Source organism: Lepus europaeus, chromosome 1 (assembly GCF_033115175.1).
Source record: "Lepus europaeus isolate LE1 chromosome 1, mLepTim1.pri, whole genome shotgun sequence".
Classification (NCBI taxonomy): Eukaryota; Metazoa; Chordata; class Mammalia; order Lagomorpha; family Leporidae; genus Lepus; species Lepus europaeus.
This window is the reverse complement of record NC_084827.1, coordinates 113,271,814-113,292,507: the sequence shown is the minus strand read 5'-3', so window position 1 is coordinate 113,292,507 and position 20,694 is coordinate 113,271,814. Positions and strand designations below refer to the sequence as shown.

General features: G+C 43.7%; 1 protein-coding gene across 1 annotated transcript in view; it reads right to left on the bottom strand.

The window, feature by feature from the left end:
* MYO3B (myosin IIIB) overlaps positions 1-20,694 on the bottom strand; it is a 331,588-nt gene that overhangs the window by 127,933 nt on the left and 182,961 nt on the right. Inside the window, exons 10-16 of the mRNA XM_062196326.1 lie at positions 14,279-14,375; positions 13,222-13,338; positions 12,614-12,718; positions 10,822-10,905; positions 9,225-9,427; positions 7,388-7,486; positions 6,898-7,012 (exon numbers count right to left, since the gene is read on the bottom strand). Coding sequence (XP_062052310.1) covers positions 6,898-7,012; positions 7,388-7,486; positions 9,225-9,427; positions 10,822-10,905; positions 12,614-12,718; positions 13,222-13,338; positions 14,279-14,375 — 820 coding nt within the window. The remainder of the gene's footprint in view (positions 1-6,897; positions 7,013-7,387; positions 7,487-9,224; positions 9,428-10,821; positions 10,906-12,613; positions 12,719-13,221; positions 13,339-14,278; positions 14,376-20,694) is intronic.

Sequence of the window (20,694 nt, the reverse complement as noted above, 5' to 3'; positions counted from 1 at the left end):
AATTATCAAACCCAAGGAGGGGTCATGGGAGCCCCTAGTGGAGAGCTAGTCAGTGAGAAGTATAGGAGGCCTGGGACTTGTGACTGGTGTCTGAAAGGGGGGAGGGGGAGTCCTGTGGGATTTGACACTAACTTCAGGTAGATAGTGTCCGAAAGCAACTGGGGGCCAGTCCTGTGGCATAGAGGGTAAAGCTGCCGCCTACAGTGCTGGCATCCCATATGGGCACCAGTTCGAGTCCTGGCTGCTCCACTTCTGATCCAGCTCTCTGCTATGGCCTAGGAAAGTAGTAGAAGATGACCCAAATCCTTGGGCCCCTGCACCCACATGGAAGACCTAGAAGAAGCTCCTGGCTATTGGCTTTGGATTGGCTCGGCTCAGGCCATTGCAGCCATTTAGGGAGTGAGCCAGCAGATAGAAAACCTCTCTCTCTCCCTCCCCCCCACCATCTCTGCTCCTTAAATAAATAAATAAATAAATAAATATAAAAAAATAGAATGCAATTGAGCTATAGGATACCCGGGGAATGAGCTGTTGTCACAGGGAAAAATCCAAAATATTGGTTTATTCAGAAACATGAATGAAAGCAGTTCACACGCCTTTAAGTCCTATTTTTAAGATTTATTTATTTACTTGAAAGTCAGAGTTACACAGGGAAAGAAGGAGAGGCAGAGAAAGAGAGAGAGAGGTCTTCCATCCACTGGTTCACTCCCCAGTTGGTCATATGGCAGGAGCTGCGCCAATCCGAAGCCAGGAGCCAGGAGTTTCCTCTGGATCTCCCACACGGGTGCAGGGCCCCAAGCACTTGGGCCATCTTCTACTGCTTTCCTAGGCCATAGCAGAGAGCTGGATCGGAAGTGAAGCAGCCAAGACTTGAACCAGCGCCCATATGGGATGCCGGCACTGCAAACAGCAGCTTTACCCGCTATACCTCAGCGCCAGCCCCTAAGTTCTATTTTTATATTGAAGGTTGAATACGTAAGTAGTAATAATGGTATGAAAATAAAGTATATTTATTTGTTTATTTAAAAATTTAGATTTTCAGGGCCAGCGTAGTGGCACAGTAGGTTAAGCCACTGCTCCTAACACCAGTATCCCCTACTGGAATGTCAGTTCGAGTCCCGGATACTCTGCTTCTGATCCAGTTCCCTGCTACTGAACCTGGGAGGCAGGAGAAGATGACCCAAATACTTGGGGCCCTGCCATCCATGGCTGTTGCAGACATTTGGGGAGTGAACCAGGAGGTAGAAGACACTCATACTTGCTCTCTCTCTTTCTTTCTCTCTTCTTTTTCTGTCACTCTGCCTTTCATATAAATAAAATAAATCTTTAAAAAAATCCTCAGATTTTCCACATATGAAACAATGAAATAAATAACCAGGAAATTTCTACATTTTATACTCATAGAGAAAAGCACTCCTATAAAAATACTCTGGCAGTATTGTACAGTACAGTACTTGATTTAGTACTGTACATAGCAATAACTAATAGTAACTGTCACTAGACCATTGATAAAACATCGTCCCCCAAACTGAGCCTTCCTGTAAACATTTCTCAGTAAAGCCAAAGAACTGAACACAGACTGTAATAGTGACATCTGCTGGACACCCGATAATGCTACAAAGACAAATGATGATTTTAAGCTGGGCTTCTACCGTAGATAAATATTGTTCTCCCAACTTCTAAATCAAAGGTAACATGTCATGTTTCTAACTTCAAGAATCACTGTTTAATCACACAACTTAAAAGTGGCTAAGGAGAACAGCTACCAAGTGGGTTCTCCGGGGCTTGCCTGGATTTAACATGACAGCGCCTCATTACCTTGATCAATACGGGGCGAGTCTCGCTGAATGCATCAGCACCTGCCCCAGAGACAGATCCTACAGGGTCCAACGGGCTCCCTAGCAGTGAGCTCTACAAGCTGCGATTTCTATATCCGGTTATCTCAAGAGGTTATCTAACACACTCAGTACTCTTAAAAAAAAAACAAGTATTTCCTCTAATTAAAACATGAACACACATTCCTCACGCATTACATTACAAGAAACAAAACCTCCCAAATGAAGGCTTCCAGGCATTGCAGCACTGGGATCATTCCCAAAGGAAACAGCTGTCAGAGGGCATACCCTCAAGACCAGCATCTTGCCCCACTGCTTCTCTGGCAATATCCTTTTCATTGTGATGCCAGGCAGCCATTTAAAGCGGAAAACTGCCCATGACCTTGAGTGAAGACTTACAGGTACAAGCACTGTGAGTCACAAAAGCTCATGGTAGAGGCCGGTGCCACAGCCCACTTGGCTAATCCTCCGCCTGCGGCACCGGCACTCCAGGTTCTAGTCCCGGTTGGGGTGCCAGGTACTAGTCCCAGTTGCTCTTTTTCCAGTCCAGCTCTCGGCTGTGGCCCAGGAGGGCAGTGGAGGATGGCCCAAGTGCTTGGGTCCTGCACCCGCATGGGAGACCAGGAGGAATTGCCTGGCTCCTGGCTTCAGATCAGCGCATCGCGCTGGCCGTAGCAGCCATCTGGGGGGTGAACCAACGGAAGGAAGACCTTTTTCTCTGTCTCTCTCTCTCTCACTGTCTAATTCTGCCTGTCAAAAAAAAAAAAAAAAAAAAAGGTCGTGGTAGGAAGGGCCTCCTACCTTGGTTCAGTGAGATTACGAGGCAGGGGGTACACTCCCCTTACTAGGGAGTTACTAGCTTTGGGTGCTTCCCTAGGCTTTATTTCTGGGATCTTCTCCCCACCTGACTCCTTTAGCCCTACTCAGGGTTTAATCAGTTCTTCTTTTCTAACCGAGGAGCCTACATCCATCTCTGTGCTCAGGTCAAAACCTCACCTAAACAGTCACGGTAGAGTTGAATCAGTTTTGTGTCCACCCATGGGATACTCTTCCATCTCCAAAACTTCATGATCCGATTTCTCTCCACCAACAGCCTGGAGGGTTTCTTTTTCACCTTCCTCACCTTGCCCATTTGTTCTTCCCTCATCTCTAGCTGTGGCGCCTCTCCCATGCTCTCTGCCTTCTCTTTCTCACTATGCTGCTCTCTCCTTTTATTCCCTACCACTTTCCAGCTTCCTAGGCGATAAATGGAACTGCCTTCCCCCAACAAGAAATCTCATCATGATTATTGTAACTCCATGGTCTCGGCTCAATGTCTCCACCAACGCCCCACCGTAGGAATGTATGTTCTCTGCTTCTGTTCTCCTTTTCTCATGATGTCAGTGTGCCGTACAGAGATGGGGTTGGGGCCAAGGTGAAAGCCAGGCAACAGCTTGGTTTTCTCTGTCAGCTACTGCAGATCTAAGGAAATCACCCTGACCTGGCTCCCAGGTCGCTGTCTCTCCTCCACCTCCCTAGGCATTTACTTCCCTACCCAGGCTCACATCACCTTTTTTCCTTTTCTGTAAGTCCCTTTAGGTTGTCACCAGTTCTGCCCTAAATACTCCATTAGGACAAGGTAAAAGGCCTTCACCTGCAGGCTCTGTCCCAACACCCATACCCAGTTTCTTTTCGCAAAGGTTCATAGCATTTGGCATCTTAAAAGACAATGGTGGAGCTGGCGCTGTGGCCTAGTGAGTAAAGCCACCACCTACAGTGCTGGCATCCCATACGGCACCGGTTTGAGTACTGGCTACTCCACTTCTGATCCAGCTCCCTCTTTTGCTTGGGAAAGCAGTAGAAGATGGCCCAAGACCTTGGGCCCCTGCACCCGCGTGGGAGACCCGGAAGAAGCTCTTGGCTCCTGGCTCCGGATAGATGCAGTTCCGGCCATTAAGGCCATTTCGGGGGTGAACCAGCAGATGGAAGACTTTCTCTCTCTCTCTTCTCTCTCTTCTCTCTTTTCTCTCTCCCTCCTTCTCCCTCTCCCTGCCTCTCTGTAACTCTGCCTTTCAAATAAAATAAAATAAATCTTTAAAAAAAATTCAATGGCTTCACATAGTCTGCCATTTGCATACTGGAAATTCTCAAGGGCCCCCAGGTTACATTCAGTCTCTCTTCAGTATTACTTTCTTCATTCATAATCTATTGTGAAGAAGGAGAAGACTCTGCACCCTGACCTCAAAGGTTCCTCTCTAAACTCTGCATCCAGGGATCTGCAAGGAATGTCCAGTCTGGGCTGTCACATAAACTTTCATGTAGTATTAAATAGAAACCATCCAAAACTCAAATTATTTAATGTTATGATCATTGCTACACCAGCAAGACAAGCATAATGGTAAACAAACAATATGGTTTGGCTCCAGAAACAGGAATCAAAAAACACTTATGTTCACAATAGGTTTAAAGTTAACTCCCCCAATTTCCATAAGGAGCCCTATCATTAGTGGGAGACTCCTTCTTCCTGGGATGTTTCTCTACAATAAACTCAGGGTCAAGTGTTCTTTCAGACACTTTTGGCTTGTGTCCCAGAATTAAAATCCATCCTCCAGGGTCCATACTAAGATTTGCCACTCATAATGTTGCTGTAAGGATTTGGGAGAAACCAAAGGGGTTCCTTCAGGGAACCGGTGACATTATAAGAAAAGACAGGATGGGGCCGGGGCCGTGGCTCACTTGGTTAACCCTCCACCTGAGGCACCGGCATCCCATATAGTTGCCAGATTCTAGTCCCGGTTGCTTCTCTTCCAGTCCAGCTCTCTGCTGTGGCCCAGGAAGGCAGTGGAGGATGGCCCAAGTGCTTGGGCCCTGCACCCGCATGGGAGACCAGGAAGAAGCACTTGGCTCCTGGCTTTGGATCGGCACAGCACCAGCTGTAGTGGCCATTTGGGGGGTGAACCAACGGAAGGAAGACCTTTCTCTCTATCTCTCTTTCTCACTGTCTATAACTCAACCTGTCAAATAAATTTAAAAAAAGAAAAGACAGGAAACATAATTTTGATTGAATTGGCCAGTACGCTGAAGCCGTGTCTAGAAAAATCTGCCAGAAAAACTTACAAGAAAGTTCTGTTCTATCAGTTACTTGGCAACTACTGCCTGACTACATTTAACTAATGTCTAAAGTCCGACATGCTACTTTTTGTCTGCAAACAGAAAGACAACTCAGTTAATTCAGCAAAACAGGTTATCTGCAGAGACATGAGAGGACTTCAAAAAGTTGGTGGAAAATGGGATTAAAAAATAAGTTTATTTTGAAACAAAAAGTTGAAATCCATGAGAGCTTTTTCAGAATATACATTTCCATGAACTTTCTGAAGATTCCTTAGATAGCCACAAAATTTGGAGTCAGAGAGATGAGATCCAACCTTTTCCTTCCGTTGCCAAAGTTGCTAATGGACAAACGCTGGTTTGTTTTCAGTATGAATGGATGTGGGGACATGGCGAAGACATGCACATATGCAGACCACTACATTCTGGTTCTTCATGTATCAGTCTGGCACAGCCTTGAGAGGTTCGCCAGCTTTTAGGCTTGTTCTCACGTCCATTCATATACTCTTCCATCCTGCTGTGTTCCTATTGTATTCCCCCCAACAGGGGTTAGAGATGGCTCACTTTAAGGACACACACTTGACACACTGGATTTCTTCCCTTTCAAAATTTTGTTGTCTTAAAGCAGATAGCATCTGTTTTATGATTAGCAGTACATTTCTATTATTAGACAATACTACTATATAACTTCCTGTAAGGCTAAGACCAATTTTTGTCCAGTTAATCTAGAGCCATCTTTGTTTTCATTGAAAGTAAAATATTATTAATCCTACGGCATGACCTCTAAGGTTCCTGGACACTTTGATGTGACCTATGTGACTTTCAGTGGCTTTGCTGCCATCTCTACCACCTTTTGACTCTTCCTTTGATACAAATCAGCTCTGTAAGGTAATAACCATCCAGGACCTTTATGCTGGAGCCTGTTTAATTGCTCTCCTTCAAGGAGCCATTGCTCTTCTCTAAGGATCCAAGGGAAAACTATTTCTATTTTTATCTGACCTTTGGGATTTTCCACTGTCTTGTCAGTTTAAAGTCTGTGGGAGGCTGGCAAAGAAAATTAACAGCTGGCAAGAAAAAGGAAAGGTATGATTATGACTAAGAACAACCATGCTGGGGAGGGAAGGGCTAGCCAAACGCATTGGATTACAGAAGTCATCCTTTATCCGAGTGGCTGTCCCAGGGTAACCAGAATATTCCGTAATCTAATCCCAGAAGATTTAACACTCTCAACCACCTCCTAGTCATTTACCTCCTTTGTTGGAAAAGCTAAAGCAGCTATATATTTTGCAAAATTGATGGCATATGAAGCCCAGACACTATGACATAATGTATCACAGAATAATATTTGAGCCTAGGGTTATAAATAGTCTGTCATCCCTGCATATATTTAATAGAGACAGCCTGAATCTAGTATGATAAGAGTAGTACAGCACTTAGAGCTATTGTGAATAATATGCAACTGTGTCCTGTGGAGAAGGAAGTGACTGCAAGAAAGTGGAAGGGTTTTAATTAATTTGTCAAGGAGCACAAAGGGCAACTTGTATTCATAAATTCCCGTGACTTGAGTGGAACCTACATCTTCCCATACTCCTCTTCGCAACTCACTTTAATGGTTGGAAGGACCAACTCCAAAAGGGCAGTATTGTTTAGGTGCTTGTTATTCTAGCCATGGTCAGCGGATGACAATGACAACAGTTCATAGGCACATGATCCTTACAACAACGCTTCTCCTACCTTATGTTCACCTGGGCATCTTGTCAAAGGCAGATTCTGATTCAGTCATTCTTAGGTGGACCTAAGAGTCTGCATTTCTAATAAGCTCTCAGGTGGTGGCCATGTTTCTGGTCCTTGGACCATGACTTGAGTAGGAGGAGCTCATAGCAAGCATGCTGCCCCAAGTTAAAACATGCACATCTCCACTCTTTTCATTCTTAGTACTTTTTTTTTTTTTCTTTCTCTCTTAATGATCACTTACCTTGTCAGTGAACCCTATAATCCTGAAGCAATGCTGAATTGCTTCAAATTGTCTTCGGTAAGACTCCTTGGAAGTGATGTCGTGCATCACGCTTCCAGTTTCATCAGCGATGTACCTAAAAGAAATGGACATCACCAAACACCATGAGTGCTGACTTGGAAAATGGCACCTCCAATGCCAGGGCTGCCCCTTGGCAAGTTCCTTCTTTGCAATGGCTTTTCCTTTACAGTCTGAGACCTTGGGAGAATGAAGATACCCCTAGCTAAGTAAAATGGCTACAATTGAGCTTTTGAAGCTTATAGAAAATGCAAAAAAAAAAAAAAAAGAAAATTCAAATGGGGAGACGTAGCACCTGCCACCTCATCCTGGGTATTTCCGTTAAATGGGCCATGAGTTTCTAGTAAGGAAAACAGCTCCAATTACTTGTGAGTTTGTCACTTGCTAATTGTACATTCATTAAAAATTAACAATGAAAATCCCCGATATTTACCTGGGAGGTTTTTCCTCGGGAAGCCTGAACTCAGAAAGCTTCTTTTGGTGATAAAGACCAGCATAAATATAGTAAAATATGTGAAAATTTTTCTCTCCTCTGAGAAAAGAAAGGGGGGAAGGATTTTTATTTACAACATATCCTGGGCTTCTCCACCCCAAATAATTTACAACATTTTCTTTTTGTGCAAAATATTATTCCATAGCAAATTTGCATTTTCAGGCAATAAAATATGCTACATCCCCATTGTAGAGTAATAATGGTGATAGGATGCGCATGGTAATTGTCACACGCTCCGTTACTAAGCACACTGAGCTTTACTATGAGCTGAAGGGAATTTTACGGATGAACATTTTCAAGCAGTGGCCAGGGTTATTCCAGTCCCCACATCCACGTGTCTGTGCCCTAGGCCTTCTAGAAGAAAGCTTTGCTGCTTCAGAGAGAGTGAAGGCCTAGGTTTGGGAGATCTGACAAACCTGTTCAACTGCAGCCAGCACCGGAAGGGGCTTACCACACGCAGCAGGGGAGGGAGCGGAGTTGGTTCCAGAACTGAGGTGGGCACGCTCCCTGGTTGGCAGAAGGGACGGAAGGGACACGCGCAAACACTGAATGGCCAGTGATATGGCCAACACATCTGGGAGTGTGGACAGTTTCTAATCTACTGTCATTGCTTTTTCATCAAGGTGTTAGTTACAACAGACTGGCACTTTTCAATTACCATCCCTCAACACAGATGTGTGAAAGGCATTGCTAGGCTGGCGCCGCGGTTCAATAGGCTAATCCTCCACCTGCGGCGCCGGCACACCGGGTTCTAGTCCCGGTTGGAGCGCCAGATCCTGTCCCGGTTGCCCCTCTTCCAGGCCAGCTCTCTGCTGTGGCCTGGGAGTGCAGTGGAGGATGGCCCAAGTGCTTGGGCCCTGCACCCTGTGGGAGAGCAGGAGAAGCACCTGGCTCCTGCCTTTGGATCAGCGCAGTGCGCCAGCTGCAGCACGCCAGCCGCGGCGGCCATTGGGGGGTGAGCCAACGGAGAAGGAAGACCTTTCTCTCTGTCTCTCTCTCTCTCACTGTCCACTCTGCCTGCCATGGTGGGTGGGCGGTGGGGCTGTGCTCACTGGAGTCACTGGCGGGCCTGTGCAGAGGCAGCAGCCACCATCTGACACTTGGCCTGGCTGTGGAGGATTACCATTAAATGGCCATTTCCATCCGCTGGTTCACTCCCCAAATGGCTGCAATGGCTGGAGCTGCACCCATCCGAAGCCAGGAGCCAAGAGCTCCTTCCAGGTCTCCCATGTAGGTGCAGGGGCCCAAGGACTTGGGCCATCTTCTACTGCTTTCCCAGACCATAGCAGAGAGCTGGATGGGAAGAGGAGCAGCCGGGACTAGAACCAGAACCCATATGGGATGCCTGCACTTCAGGCCAGGGCTTTAACCCACTGTGCCACAGTGCCAGTCCCATATACTATTCTTCTTAAAACAGAATAATTGTTATTTTATCTCTCTTCCAACCCAGGGTAAATACTAACGTGTAGAATAGTCTCAGTGCTTTTACTTTGATAAGTTTAATTTTAAAAGAACTAACTAGTGATTTTTCCAAGTGTTTGCAATGCTGTTAAATTGTACCTGATACACCTGCAGGCATATCTATCCCTAAAACACTCCCACTCCAACTTTATGTACCCTCCCCCTTAGTATCCTGTGCTTAAGTAATTCCTTACTCTTGAAGGTTGCGGGAATCCTAAGAACAGGGGTGGAAATGGAACCATTAGAATTCCTACTTTATACTGCATCCCAGTTTATACTGCAGAGCAAAACCAGAATAATAAATTGGGGCACCTACGCTGCCTGTTTTATAACTCTGGATTTTTCAAGGAGATATTCAGAGATCCTTGCCCCCATCACGACTCCGGTTGGTGTAAACATCATCTCCAGATATTTGCCAAAACGGCTGGAGTTGTCATTGATGACAGTGCATGCGTTCCCAAAGGCTTCCACCAGGGGGTTCACCTGCAGAATCTTCTCTCTCAAGGTCTGGTTGTTGGCCTATGGTAAACAGAGAACAGTCAAGAGAGCCACCAGAACTACAACTCCAGCACCCCTCCTTTGCCCACCAAAGTGCACACTGTCCTATATGAAGAGCTCCACTTGGGGGAATGAGCACCAACCATCAGCATCCTTCTCAGATGAGCAACAACCCAAGTGCAAATGAATTAGCTTAGGCTAGACTGGGACAGCAGTTTTGAAATCTAGCTGCACTTCATTTAAAATCATTGACATATTAAAGACCTAAACACTTTAGAAAGAATTTTAAATAGAGATCCTATAACTTTTCTTACTCGTTATAATATTTAACAAATTCTATCTATAAAATATTCCTTACACAGAAAGACAAAGACTGCATATTCTCCCTTATATGTGAGAGCCAAGATTAAAAAAAAGAAGAAAAAATCAAAAAAGAAGAAAGAAAGAAAGAAAGAAAGAAAGAAAGAAAGAAAGAAAGAAAAAAAGAAAGAAAGAAATGTATTCAGTATTGCTGCAAAAATAGTTTTGTGAAACTTGGTCTTTATACCTTTGTCAAACCAATGGTTAAGAATGTTATACTACTATAGTTTTAATGATCTGTGATTACTTTAAAATTTGCTGTATGTTGGTGGAATGGTCATTTTTCTATTCAATTATTGTTGATAGACATTGTCTATATTCCCACTAAATTGGGTCTTTTTGCTTTTCACTTGTTAAACTTATTTGGCAAAGCATAAAGCCTTTTTACTATAATGTAAATTTAAAATATGTTATCTCAAAAACTAAAACAAGAAAAAAAGGGAGAGGAAGTAGGGTAGGGGGAAGAGCAAGAGAAGGTGGGAGGGAGGGAAGAAGGGAATATCATGCCATTCTTAAAATTTTATCTATGAACTACATTAAATTTTAAAAAACTGACTAAAACTTCAAAAATATAATTTAAATATTCCTTAAATTCTTTTTTAATCACATAGTACACTATATCTTAGTATAACTAACCACCAGTCTATGTTTGAAGTCATTCATTCAATGTCCGTTTTACCTTGCTGAAAATTTTCATGGCCCTCAACTTTTTATATCCCATCCCTTTAATCACCATCGTGGCTGTCTCTGATCCTGTCCTAGTATTAAACCACTTTTAATACTTAATGGCTAAATGCCTCTATTACATTGCAAACACAAAAAGTTAATTGCTGATAATCTAGCAAACCCATGCTGGCATTATTTTCCTCCCCATGTGGAAGAAGGATGGTGTGCTGCCATCCTAAGAGACCTCACTACCAGGAGGCAAACCTAAGAAAGATGGAATGTTTTTATATGACCGCTAATAAGAAGCAGCACACATCATTTTCAAAATACACAGCTACTCTCTATGCAGGAACTTCTAGCCATCCTCCGTAAAGTAGGTCAGGCAATACCTTTCCCAAGAAAGTCAAGTGCTGAACAATCAGGTGGGCGCTTTCTGTCTTCCCAGAGCCACTTTCTCCGCTGATGACGATGCACTGACAAAGAAAAAGGGGGTGGCAAGTGGAGAACAGCACAGAAACGACGCGTGTGTTCAGCTGTGGTTTTCACAGAAACATCCATTATACACCTTCACATTTCACTGAGCCATTTCTCGGCGGGGTCTTTCCTCTCCTATTCGGGGAGAGCTGCATCAGGCTTTGGTACAACTGCTTGTGTTTACACTGCATAGATGTGACAGCATCTCCTTAACCAACCCCCTACCAGAGGTTTTTCTCTTTTATTATAAACAGTATTGCGATGAATGACCCTCCACACAGGCCATTATATCTACATGCAGGATCATCTGCAGAATAAATTTCTAGGGATGGGGATACATTAGTAGATTTGGTAGATCCTACCATATGCTTTCCTGAGGACTGCACCAATACAAAAAAGTGCCTGCTCCCCTACAGCATCACCAACAGAGCCCTCTGGGTTTTGGCCAGTCTGATAGGAAAGAATGATACCTCCTTGCATTTTTTGTATTATGAGTGAGGTTGGGCATCTTTCCAAAGGCTTCAGGTCAATTGTATTTTGTTTTTTGTGACCTGCTCACATCTCTTGGCTATTTCTTAATGGTACTCATATTGTTGATTGTTTTATCATTCATCTCTAGGCATACCTTATGGAAAGAGAAAATTAGGGGGTGTGAATAATACAAATTACATATTTAGTCATTATCTCTGGTTCATGGCACAGAGCCCTAAAGACCTGAGAATATCCTGAATGATGGGAGGGATGGGAGGATCTTCTGGAATTCACAAGGAGCCCCATTCAACCACACCTGGAGGCTACAGCTAACAAGGCTGTTTGAGGTGGGACCACTAGACAGCTTCCTGATGGGGGTCACTCATTAGAGAGACCAAAATATATGAGCAAAGTGTATGGTTAACTTGCATTGAGTTTAAACTTTATTCAGTCTTACCCAATACTTCATAATTTCTCAGCAATTATATGGTGGGGTACACAGTGCACCCATGTACAACTTCATATAAAAAAGATCAGAAAACTCGGAGACCTTAATGGGAAGGAATTTCAATTATGCCTTCTATATTCTGGTTTTCTAGTAATTTCAGAAACTGAAATGTTATATATTTGAGAGGCAGAGAGAGATAGAGATACAGACAGAGATCTATCTATCCTGTGCGGGTTCATCCAAAATGCCCACAACAACTAGGACTGGATTAGGACAAAACTGGGAGCTGGGAACTCAATCCAGGTTTCCCACATGAGTGGCAGGGACACAGCCACTTGGGTTACCATCTACTATCTCTGAGGGTGCACTTTAGCAGGAAGCTAGAATGGAGAGTAGAGCCAGGATTCAAATCCAGGTTCCCTATTATGGGATGTGGGTGTATCAAGCGGCACCAAGTGCCAGCTCCTACATCCTGTTTTCATTACAATTTTTGCCATGTAATCAGGTTGTACTTGCTCTCTGTTCTCATTATATTCATATTTGAAATAGCTTTATTACATTTTATCAAAGGAGACGCATGGTCTTGATGTGAGTGTTACTCATTTCTTGGAAAGGGTTTTTGCATTCTGGCGCTCCTAGGGCTTTATCAGTATTGCAGGTTCATTACCCATTTCCTTAGTTCAGCATCAGCAAGCGAATGTGAGGGTTTCAGAAAGACTTATGGGCTGAAGAGAAGACACAGTCTGTCTTACCGTGGGCCTTGTTAGGAGAGGAAGGGGAGTCCTTACCTGGTCTTTGCTGAAAGTAACCATGCACTGGTAAGCAGCATCGGCTGATGCAAATATGTGGGGGGGATTTGAGGCACGTTTCACCCCATGATAAAGCCTGGAAAACTGAAGAAAAATATAAACACTTTGAAGAGAACTCCTGGACTGTCTGTTGTTCCATCATCTGTTGCTCATGAAACCAAGACTTAACCACCTATTAGGGGACGTGGTGCATCAGCTCTAGAGTTGGGGCACAGGCTCTGGAGTCTGGAGTTAGAGTTCAAATCCTAGAGCTGCATGTATTGGTTTCATGAACTTGTGAAAATGAGTTAACTTCTCTGTTAACTTCTGCTAAGTCTCCTTGTCTGCCAACTGGCCTTCCTCTTGGCACCTGTCTCCAGGGCTGTGACCCAGGGCCTGGCCTGTAGGAAGTGGTCACTCATCATTAGCTATTATTGTCTCAGTTGCCTTCTAAAGTTACCCCCAGTTCTACCGCATTATTTTCTGTTCTTTGCAGCCTACTCCTCCGGGGTGGCATGATTTTATTCTCACTTTTTCCTCCCTGCCCTTTGCCCTTGTGTTCTTTGAGTTCCTAACAAGGAGCAGTATGCTCTTCAAGCGTCCCTTACCTGTGGAGAGTATATACTTAGATTCTGGAAGGGGTTTAAGGCAATTAAGATGTCTCCAACATATGTGTAAATCAGCAAGTCTGCATAGCGCTTCTGCAGCTGATGAACAATTGTATCCTACGAGGAGCACAAATGATACCGGGCTCAACATTTCTAATCAAGCGAGAGAGTCTAAAAATGACAACGAATTTATTCTTGCAGGAATTTATTTCTCTCAAAGATTAGCCTATGTAAATCGTACAGTGACCCTGATATACCAAAATATCTAAAATGATACAGATACTTATCTTGAAAGAAAAAAATTTAGGAATATACTGAAAGAATTGGGACATGCTGAAGGGCATTGAGATCTTCAACAAAGGTTTCATTTGTTACTGTAAAAAAAAAAAAAATGCCTCACCCGATCAAAATGTTCTATGTAGAATTTGATTTCTTGGGCTGTTCCTATTGATAATCCAGACAAAAGATTAACTTCATTTCTGAAAGCATTACACTTAAAATCTAGGTGGCAGGAACACTGAATTGAAGGCTTTTATGACATGTTACTGATTCTGGCATTGAAGCTAAAGGTCCCCAGAGTTACAGTCAGCAGAAGCAAGGCCAGTGCAATTAACAGCTCTATTAAACATGCATACTTTAAATGCGATTATCACAGCCTTCAAATTTAAAATTCAAGCCATATTAACTTCACTATTTCCCTACATGAAGCGGCTCTTCATGAAGGACAACCAACTATCTTAAGGGTTAACTGAAATTTTTTATTAAACAGAAAATAATTTCAGCTGAGAGAATCTAGCAAGGCTTAGGATACAGAGGGTTTAACAACAACAACAACAAAAAATACAAGTCCTGTTGTCTTTTCCATTCTAGGAACTATACATGATCATAACATGGGATTGTAGTCCCAGCAAACAACTGCTCCCTGAGCATCACCCCTTGGCTATACCAACAGCTAAACTTCCAAATGACCTTGGGAGAACAAGGTTGACAAAAGGAAGTTCATACCATTCACGTAAAACAAATGCTCAACAAGAGTTGTCCACTAAATGTCCAGTACCTCATCCAGAGCCTCCAGATTGACCAAATCGTCCTCCAAGCAGTATTTTTCACCATCCTGCACATGATAGGGTCTTCGGGTATGCATCCTTTCATGCCTACAAAGGTAGCAGGAGACAGGAAGTAGCAGCAAGACAGGAAGTAACACAGCAGAAAGTGGGCAATGAGGATGTTCACAGCCTTATCCCACGACGTGTCCAAAGACTTTGGAAACAGAGACAGGAAAAGCAAGTCCAGTCCAGGCCCACAAGCTCTCTGTGTCTCTGTGGATCTATCTGGGAATAGAGACCTCCAGAATCTGAGTCTCCCTGTTGCCACGTGAGGAGTGTTACCAAATGGGCCCATCTAACACATGCAAGTAGATTTACTTTTCTTAAAGGACAGCTCCAAACTTCCAGGAATAAACATCTCCTACCTTTTTCATCTCAGTGTCAGGCATACAATCCTCAGTGGAATATTTTCATAAATGCCAAATAATTGATCATCATTTATAGTTTATTCTATTTGCTTATCTGAAATCCCTTCATGACCCTTGTCCCACCCCATTCTCTTCTGATGAGATGACCACTGTTTGATGAGTATCCCCCAGTCCATTCTAAAATACTGGTCATATGCATATGAGCAATATATAGGTTCTGCATGGTTAATTATAAAAATGATACCATAATGTAGGTTTCATCCTGAAAATTTGCTTTTTGCACTCAACATTAGGACTTTTGTTTTTTAAAAAAGATGTATTTATTTGTTTGAAAGGCAGAGAGAGAGAAAGAGAAGGGGGAGGGAGGCAGGGAGGGAGAGCGGGAGAAGGGGAGAGGGGGAGAGAAAGGGAGAGAGAGAGAGAGAGAGAGATCTTCCATCCACTGATTCTCTCCCCAAATGGCCAAGGATAGGTCAGGACCTGGAACCAGGGGCTTCTTCCAGGTCTCCCACATGGGTGGCAGGGGCTCAAGGACTTAGGCCATCTTCTGCTGCTTTCCCAGGAGCATCAGCAGGGAGCCGGATTGCAAGTGAAGCAGCTAGAACTTGAACCAGCACTCACATGCGATACCAGCACTGAAGGCAGCAGCTTAACCTTCTACACCATAGTGCTTGCCCCAACATTATGACTTTTTAAACTATCTACCTACATAGTCCAGTCACTTTATGCACTGGGTAATATTGTAACTTATGACTATGGACCAACTCATTTACCCAGACCTATAACATTTAGCTTCCAATTTTTTATACTACTAGAAATATATCAAGAGATACATTTTTATAAGCATACTTTTATGTACATATGTGAGACTTTCTCTTGGAGGTATTGATCACCAAGTATTTTCAAAATTTGGTTGCTAATCAGTAACGATCCACTTTGGTATGCCAAAATATAGTTCCTTAAGGTATAAAATGAATTCAAGGTCAAATAGGCCTTCCCGTAATTCCCTTCATGAACTCATGAACTGAAAGTAATGCAAAGGGGAAGTATTAGCCTCAAACTTAAGAGCTCTGGGCCCTACTCTGGATCCAACTCAGAGCTGTGAGTGATGTGGTGTGTGGCATCCCGCAAACCCATTCACAGGCAATATCTCAGTTTCCTTCATTCAGCAATATACTCACTCACAACTAGTCTCTCTCTCTCACGGGTGGCTATGAAAGCATATACAGTCACGGATATACAAATGAAAACAGGCTGAAAAAAATGTACCAGGTACCATTCTTACATCCCCGTAAAAATGTGGAATCAACAATTAGCATAGCTCCACATATTCCTGCAAGCACTAGCTATGAAATCACACGTAACAAACCCTTCCCTCCTCCATGTGCTATAAATTCACTAGTCCAGAAGTTTCCCACTTTGTTCTTCCCTGCCACCTTTTATGTCCACCACCATCACAGCATAAGAGGATGGCAGCCAAGAACACGGTTCCATCCGACAGGCTGGCTATGGCTGAACGTTCTGCTGTGAGCACCATGAAGAAGTCATGGAGTCCTCAAGTACACTCCACCCCTTGCTACACAGTTCACTAAAGCAGGTGAAGAGGAGGAGGCAAGTCTAGCAGCTCTGCACACTGAGTCTTAAGTTTATAACAAATTGGAAATTGGCAAAAAAAAAGACAGTGACTTTTTCTCTTTCTCACCTATTAAATTAAATCTTCTTAATCACCATCATCGAAACAGTCTGAGGTCTACCTCTAACTTTTCTGCCTAGCGGGTCTCTGAAATTGCTACCTCCTTTACTTTCCTCTATGGCTATGGTGTTTGGAGCATCTACTGAAAAGAAAAAAAAAAAAAACAAAACCACAATTTGTTCCAGTTTTGATCTCCTTTTTAAAACACTATCTGAGACTTCACTTATACTTATAAAAAGTGTTATATTGTTGTATATTTCTCTATTTTGGATGAAACTAATAAAAATAAATTTGGTTCAGATTATTTTCAATTTTCTTGAGTTAAATGAGCTGTTACGAGCAGACGTCAGTTCCCTTTAAACTCGCATGCTCCACCTGGTGCCTTAATTGCAAACAGCACCCACTATCCATTTTTGCCAAAGAATTCCTGCTTCATGTGAAAATTACAGACCTCCAACTGTAATTGGATTGTGTATCCCAAAGCTTAGAGAAATGGAGAGAGTGACAAATGCATGGATGAATAGCAAAAGAGTTTCTAGTAAATCAAGACTATATGGTAAGGTGTGGTAGTTTTAATGGTCCAGAAGACATTTTCAAATTACGGCAAAGTCTATATACCACAGCAGGTGCTCAATTTCCTACTTGTTTTTATGAGGCTTTAAGTATATCGGCTGCTAATCCAGCTTCTCAGACAAGGGGAGTTTTGGGGGTGAGGCTTGGAGCGGACGTGCCAGCTCGGACTTGTCTCTGGGTTTGCTGTGGTAGTTAAGGGTGAAGGGAGAGCAGAGCTGGCCTTCAGTTCCGTGGATCAGAAAAAGAAAAGGGGAACTAATATCTGTGTCCACAGCTCAAGTAAGTCCAAGGAAATGGGTGGGCGGGAAGAAGGGAATCTGAAGACTGGGCGAGAGCCAGAACCAGACATGGAGGATGGAGTTCCCCGAAGAGAACAATGGGCACAGATGAGCTAGAGGATGCGGGCCTTCCGGAACATTTTTGGGAAAGGAGCTTAGAGGCCACCAACTGGATTACGTTCTGGAGGAATTATTCTCACAGAACACGTCCCTGAAGTGCTGCTGCTTTCACTACAGTTTTGTCTCTGTGTCTGTGTGAATGCTCCTAAACATCCAGTCACTGAGCCGGCTGACTTCTTAGAGTTGCTACTCCAAGGAGCAATACTGAGACTCCACCCAAAAGTGACACCTCAATCCTTAGCCTCTCCCTGTCTGCCACCCACGCCTGTGGAAGCAGAGGCTGGCGTGCGGGTATAGGGTATAAACAGAGTGCAGGAGCTTCGCCTAGGTGTGGCAGGATGGGTCTTCCCTTCGCTCCCCAGCTGTGATGAAGAAGCAACCCACAGAAGGAGGTGTCCTAGACCACAACCCACCAGTGGGAAGGGAATTAACTCTTTTAGCCTAAAAATTATGAGGGGCAGACTTGTGAGCAGACTTGTGCGTCAGGACGTGCTCGATGGCCTCTTACGTAGTCACCCTGTGCAGGACCCCTGTGAAGGACGCCTCTGCCTCTGCCCTGTCACATCCAAGGTCAGAGTTCTCCTCTCCCTTCATGGGTGGAACGGGAAGGATTGGAGAATTAACAATACTCCCACCAGGTTCCAGATACAGAAGGAAATAAAGTGGGTCAAGGGTGGAGAGAAAAGGGGAATCAAGCAGAGAGGAAATGTGGGTGAAGGTCCAGGTTCAGAGACGATGGAGGTCTTTAAGATTCTAAGACAAAGGCCTCTGTGGCCAAGGATGGAGCCCAAGAGCCCAGGGACCACTTCCTTATCATCATATTCAAGGGATTCCATATCGCAAGGAACACGTTACTCAAAACAAGACAGAACACTGCTTCTACTCCAAGGTCAGTGATGCTGAATATTTCTTCCGAATCATTATTTCCACTTCAATATACCTTTTGATAACATGTTGATAAAAGAGAAGCTTTTATTTGACTATATATAATCATGGACTTAGACTGGGAAAAGAGCAAATCACCTAAGTGTGACGCCATTCTACTGAGAGTCAGATACAGTCAGAGTTACACACCATCTGGACCCCTTTAACTACATGAGCCATATCTTGAACCTGAATGTAAGGTTATATCCATCAAACAGACATTACAATAGATGAATTTCAAAAATAGAAGAATTGTGTGAGTGGAAATTACTGTAGTATCTGTCTGCTTTTCATCTAAGCACAGTTTTGGCCAGAATTCCAATAAATGAGCATATTATCAGTTACATTAAACAGTATTCTCTGGTCAGTAGAAATCAGTGGCAGCAGCAGAGAATTAAATATTAATTCATATATTGAATTGTAGATCGCATACATATGGACATACATATATAGATGGATAGCAGGTAATTACATCAGGATACAGATTCTCTCCTCTGTTAGGAGGATCAGAGGATCTATAAGTTTTGTGTCAAGCATTTTTGACACTTTAGGAAGTGATCACTCGGGAGTCATTCATTTACGCAGGAACCCCTCGGTGTATGTAATATTGGGGTGGGTGTATGTGTGCACACATGCTTGCAGGTAGAAGAGGGAGGGAGGGAGCAAGGCTGGCTGAGGAAAGCTTGGCCGTTCAGTACTGAGAAATCAGTTTTTAAAGGTCACTGCAGCAAGCTGAAACGAAATCAGAAAAACTGAAGTCATTGTTTTAATCAGCCTCAGGCAAACTGCTAGGACAGAATCAAAATCCATTACGCACAGCAGAAAAGCAACAGCAACTTAATTCTTCTACCAAGTAGTGCTTAGGGAAACCCTTGGCATTTAAGGGTTTAACGACTGCTGGTTTCGGTAAGTCCCAAGCCACCTGCAGGGGCCTGACGTGAGGGGTCTTACAATTTCACTGAGGTCCAGAACTGAGTTCATGGTCATGGCTCAGCACCCCAGAGCCATCCCTGCCTCCACTCACATTCCAGAGCATGGTTTTGCTCTTCTCTCAATAACTCTAGTGAAGTAAGAAAATGCATGTTGCCAAGTATACTTCTCAGAACTTTCGTGGAGAGATGACAAAACAGATGGTACTAATGAATTCAGGGATTTGCAAAACTGGCTTGGGGAAGAAGTCCTTTTGAAAGTCAAGGAAATGGGGGCTGACATAAGGAAATGACCAAATTGTTTAAAAGCATCCCTGCCAGATTAAGGAACAATGTGGCCTCACATTACTGTTCAAAGAATTTTAGGGCTTTTTAACCTCCTTGAAGAGAGAGAGAGCCTTGGATCCCTAACTGTTCTATTGTACCCGAATCAAAGCCATGCTATGGCAAAATTATAAACGACTAGAAAAACTGAGATTCTCGTGGCGCTAAACATACACTAAATTCAATGTCAGCGAATGACATAAATCAAATCTCAAATAATACAAGGCTGCTTCTCTTTATAGGCACCTCTGCTATCTTAGACCTATTGCTTGCATCTATATTTGTGTGTATATATATATATATATATTTATGTATCTACTTGTATATGTATGTGGGCATCTATGTGCATATCGGTATCTGTTTGTGTAGCGTATAAATGGGCATCAAAGAATGGATCACAGTCTGGCTTTCCAAAAAGCTTCAGAACACAGAAGAGCTGGAAAGCTTAGACTCAGGGGGTAAGGTGGGGCCCCACAGCCCGAGCCTGCCTCTGTGCATGGAGTACTTCCTGCTCCAGTGTGAATTCTAGCCTTGTTCTTGAAAACTCTTCACTGCCCATTTTACCTGTCCTTCTGTACTGAAATGGACCACTCACTATGAAGGGCAGGGAATTATATCCCCTCCCTTTCCCCTCTGCCTTACTCAGACGTAGTTTTCCCTAACAATCTCTCCCTTTTTAAAAACTGACATCATCTGTCCACGTCATCTCCGGCACTTGACCCCGACTTCCCCTTCTCTCTATCCTGATGTCTCTGATGCCGCCCTTTCTTGTTCCCATCTCCACCAATCACCTCATTACTTCTCACATTCTGATCTCAGGGTTCCTCAGCGTGTCAACACTTCAAAAACACATATTCCTCCTCCACTGAAGTTGTCACAAGCTCAGCCATGCCTGATCGACTTTCAGAAGTTCCCCAGCTCCAGGTCGACAAGCCCTTTTCTCTCCATCCTCTCAACGAATCTGTTCATCTTCTTCAGTGGAACTCACAGTCCCCTGAGCTCTCTCAGCCTCACAGTCCATCAGCCACTCCATCTTCACTTCCTTCCCACCCTGAAAAGGTTGCAGGCCCCTTGCCTATTAATCTTGACCCCCTTCCCTCTTGTCCGCCCAGCATGTCCACGGAAGCCAACCCCAAGCCCAAAGAAGACCACGGCAGC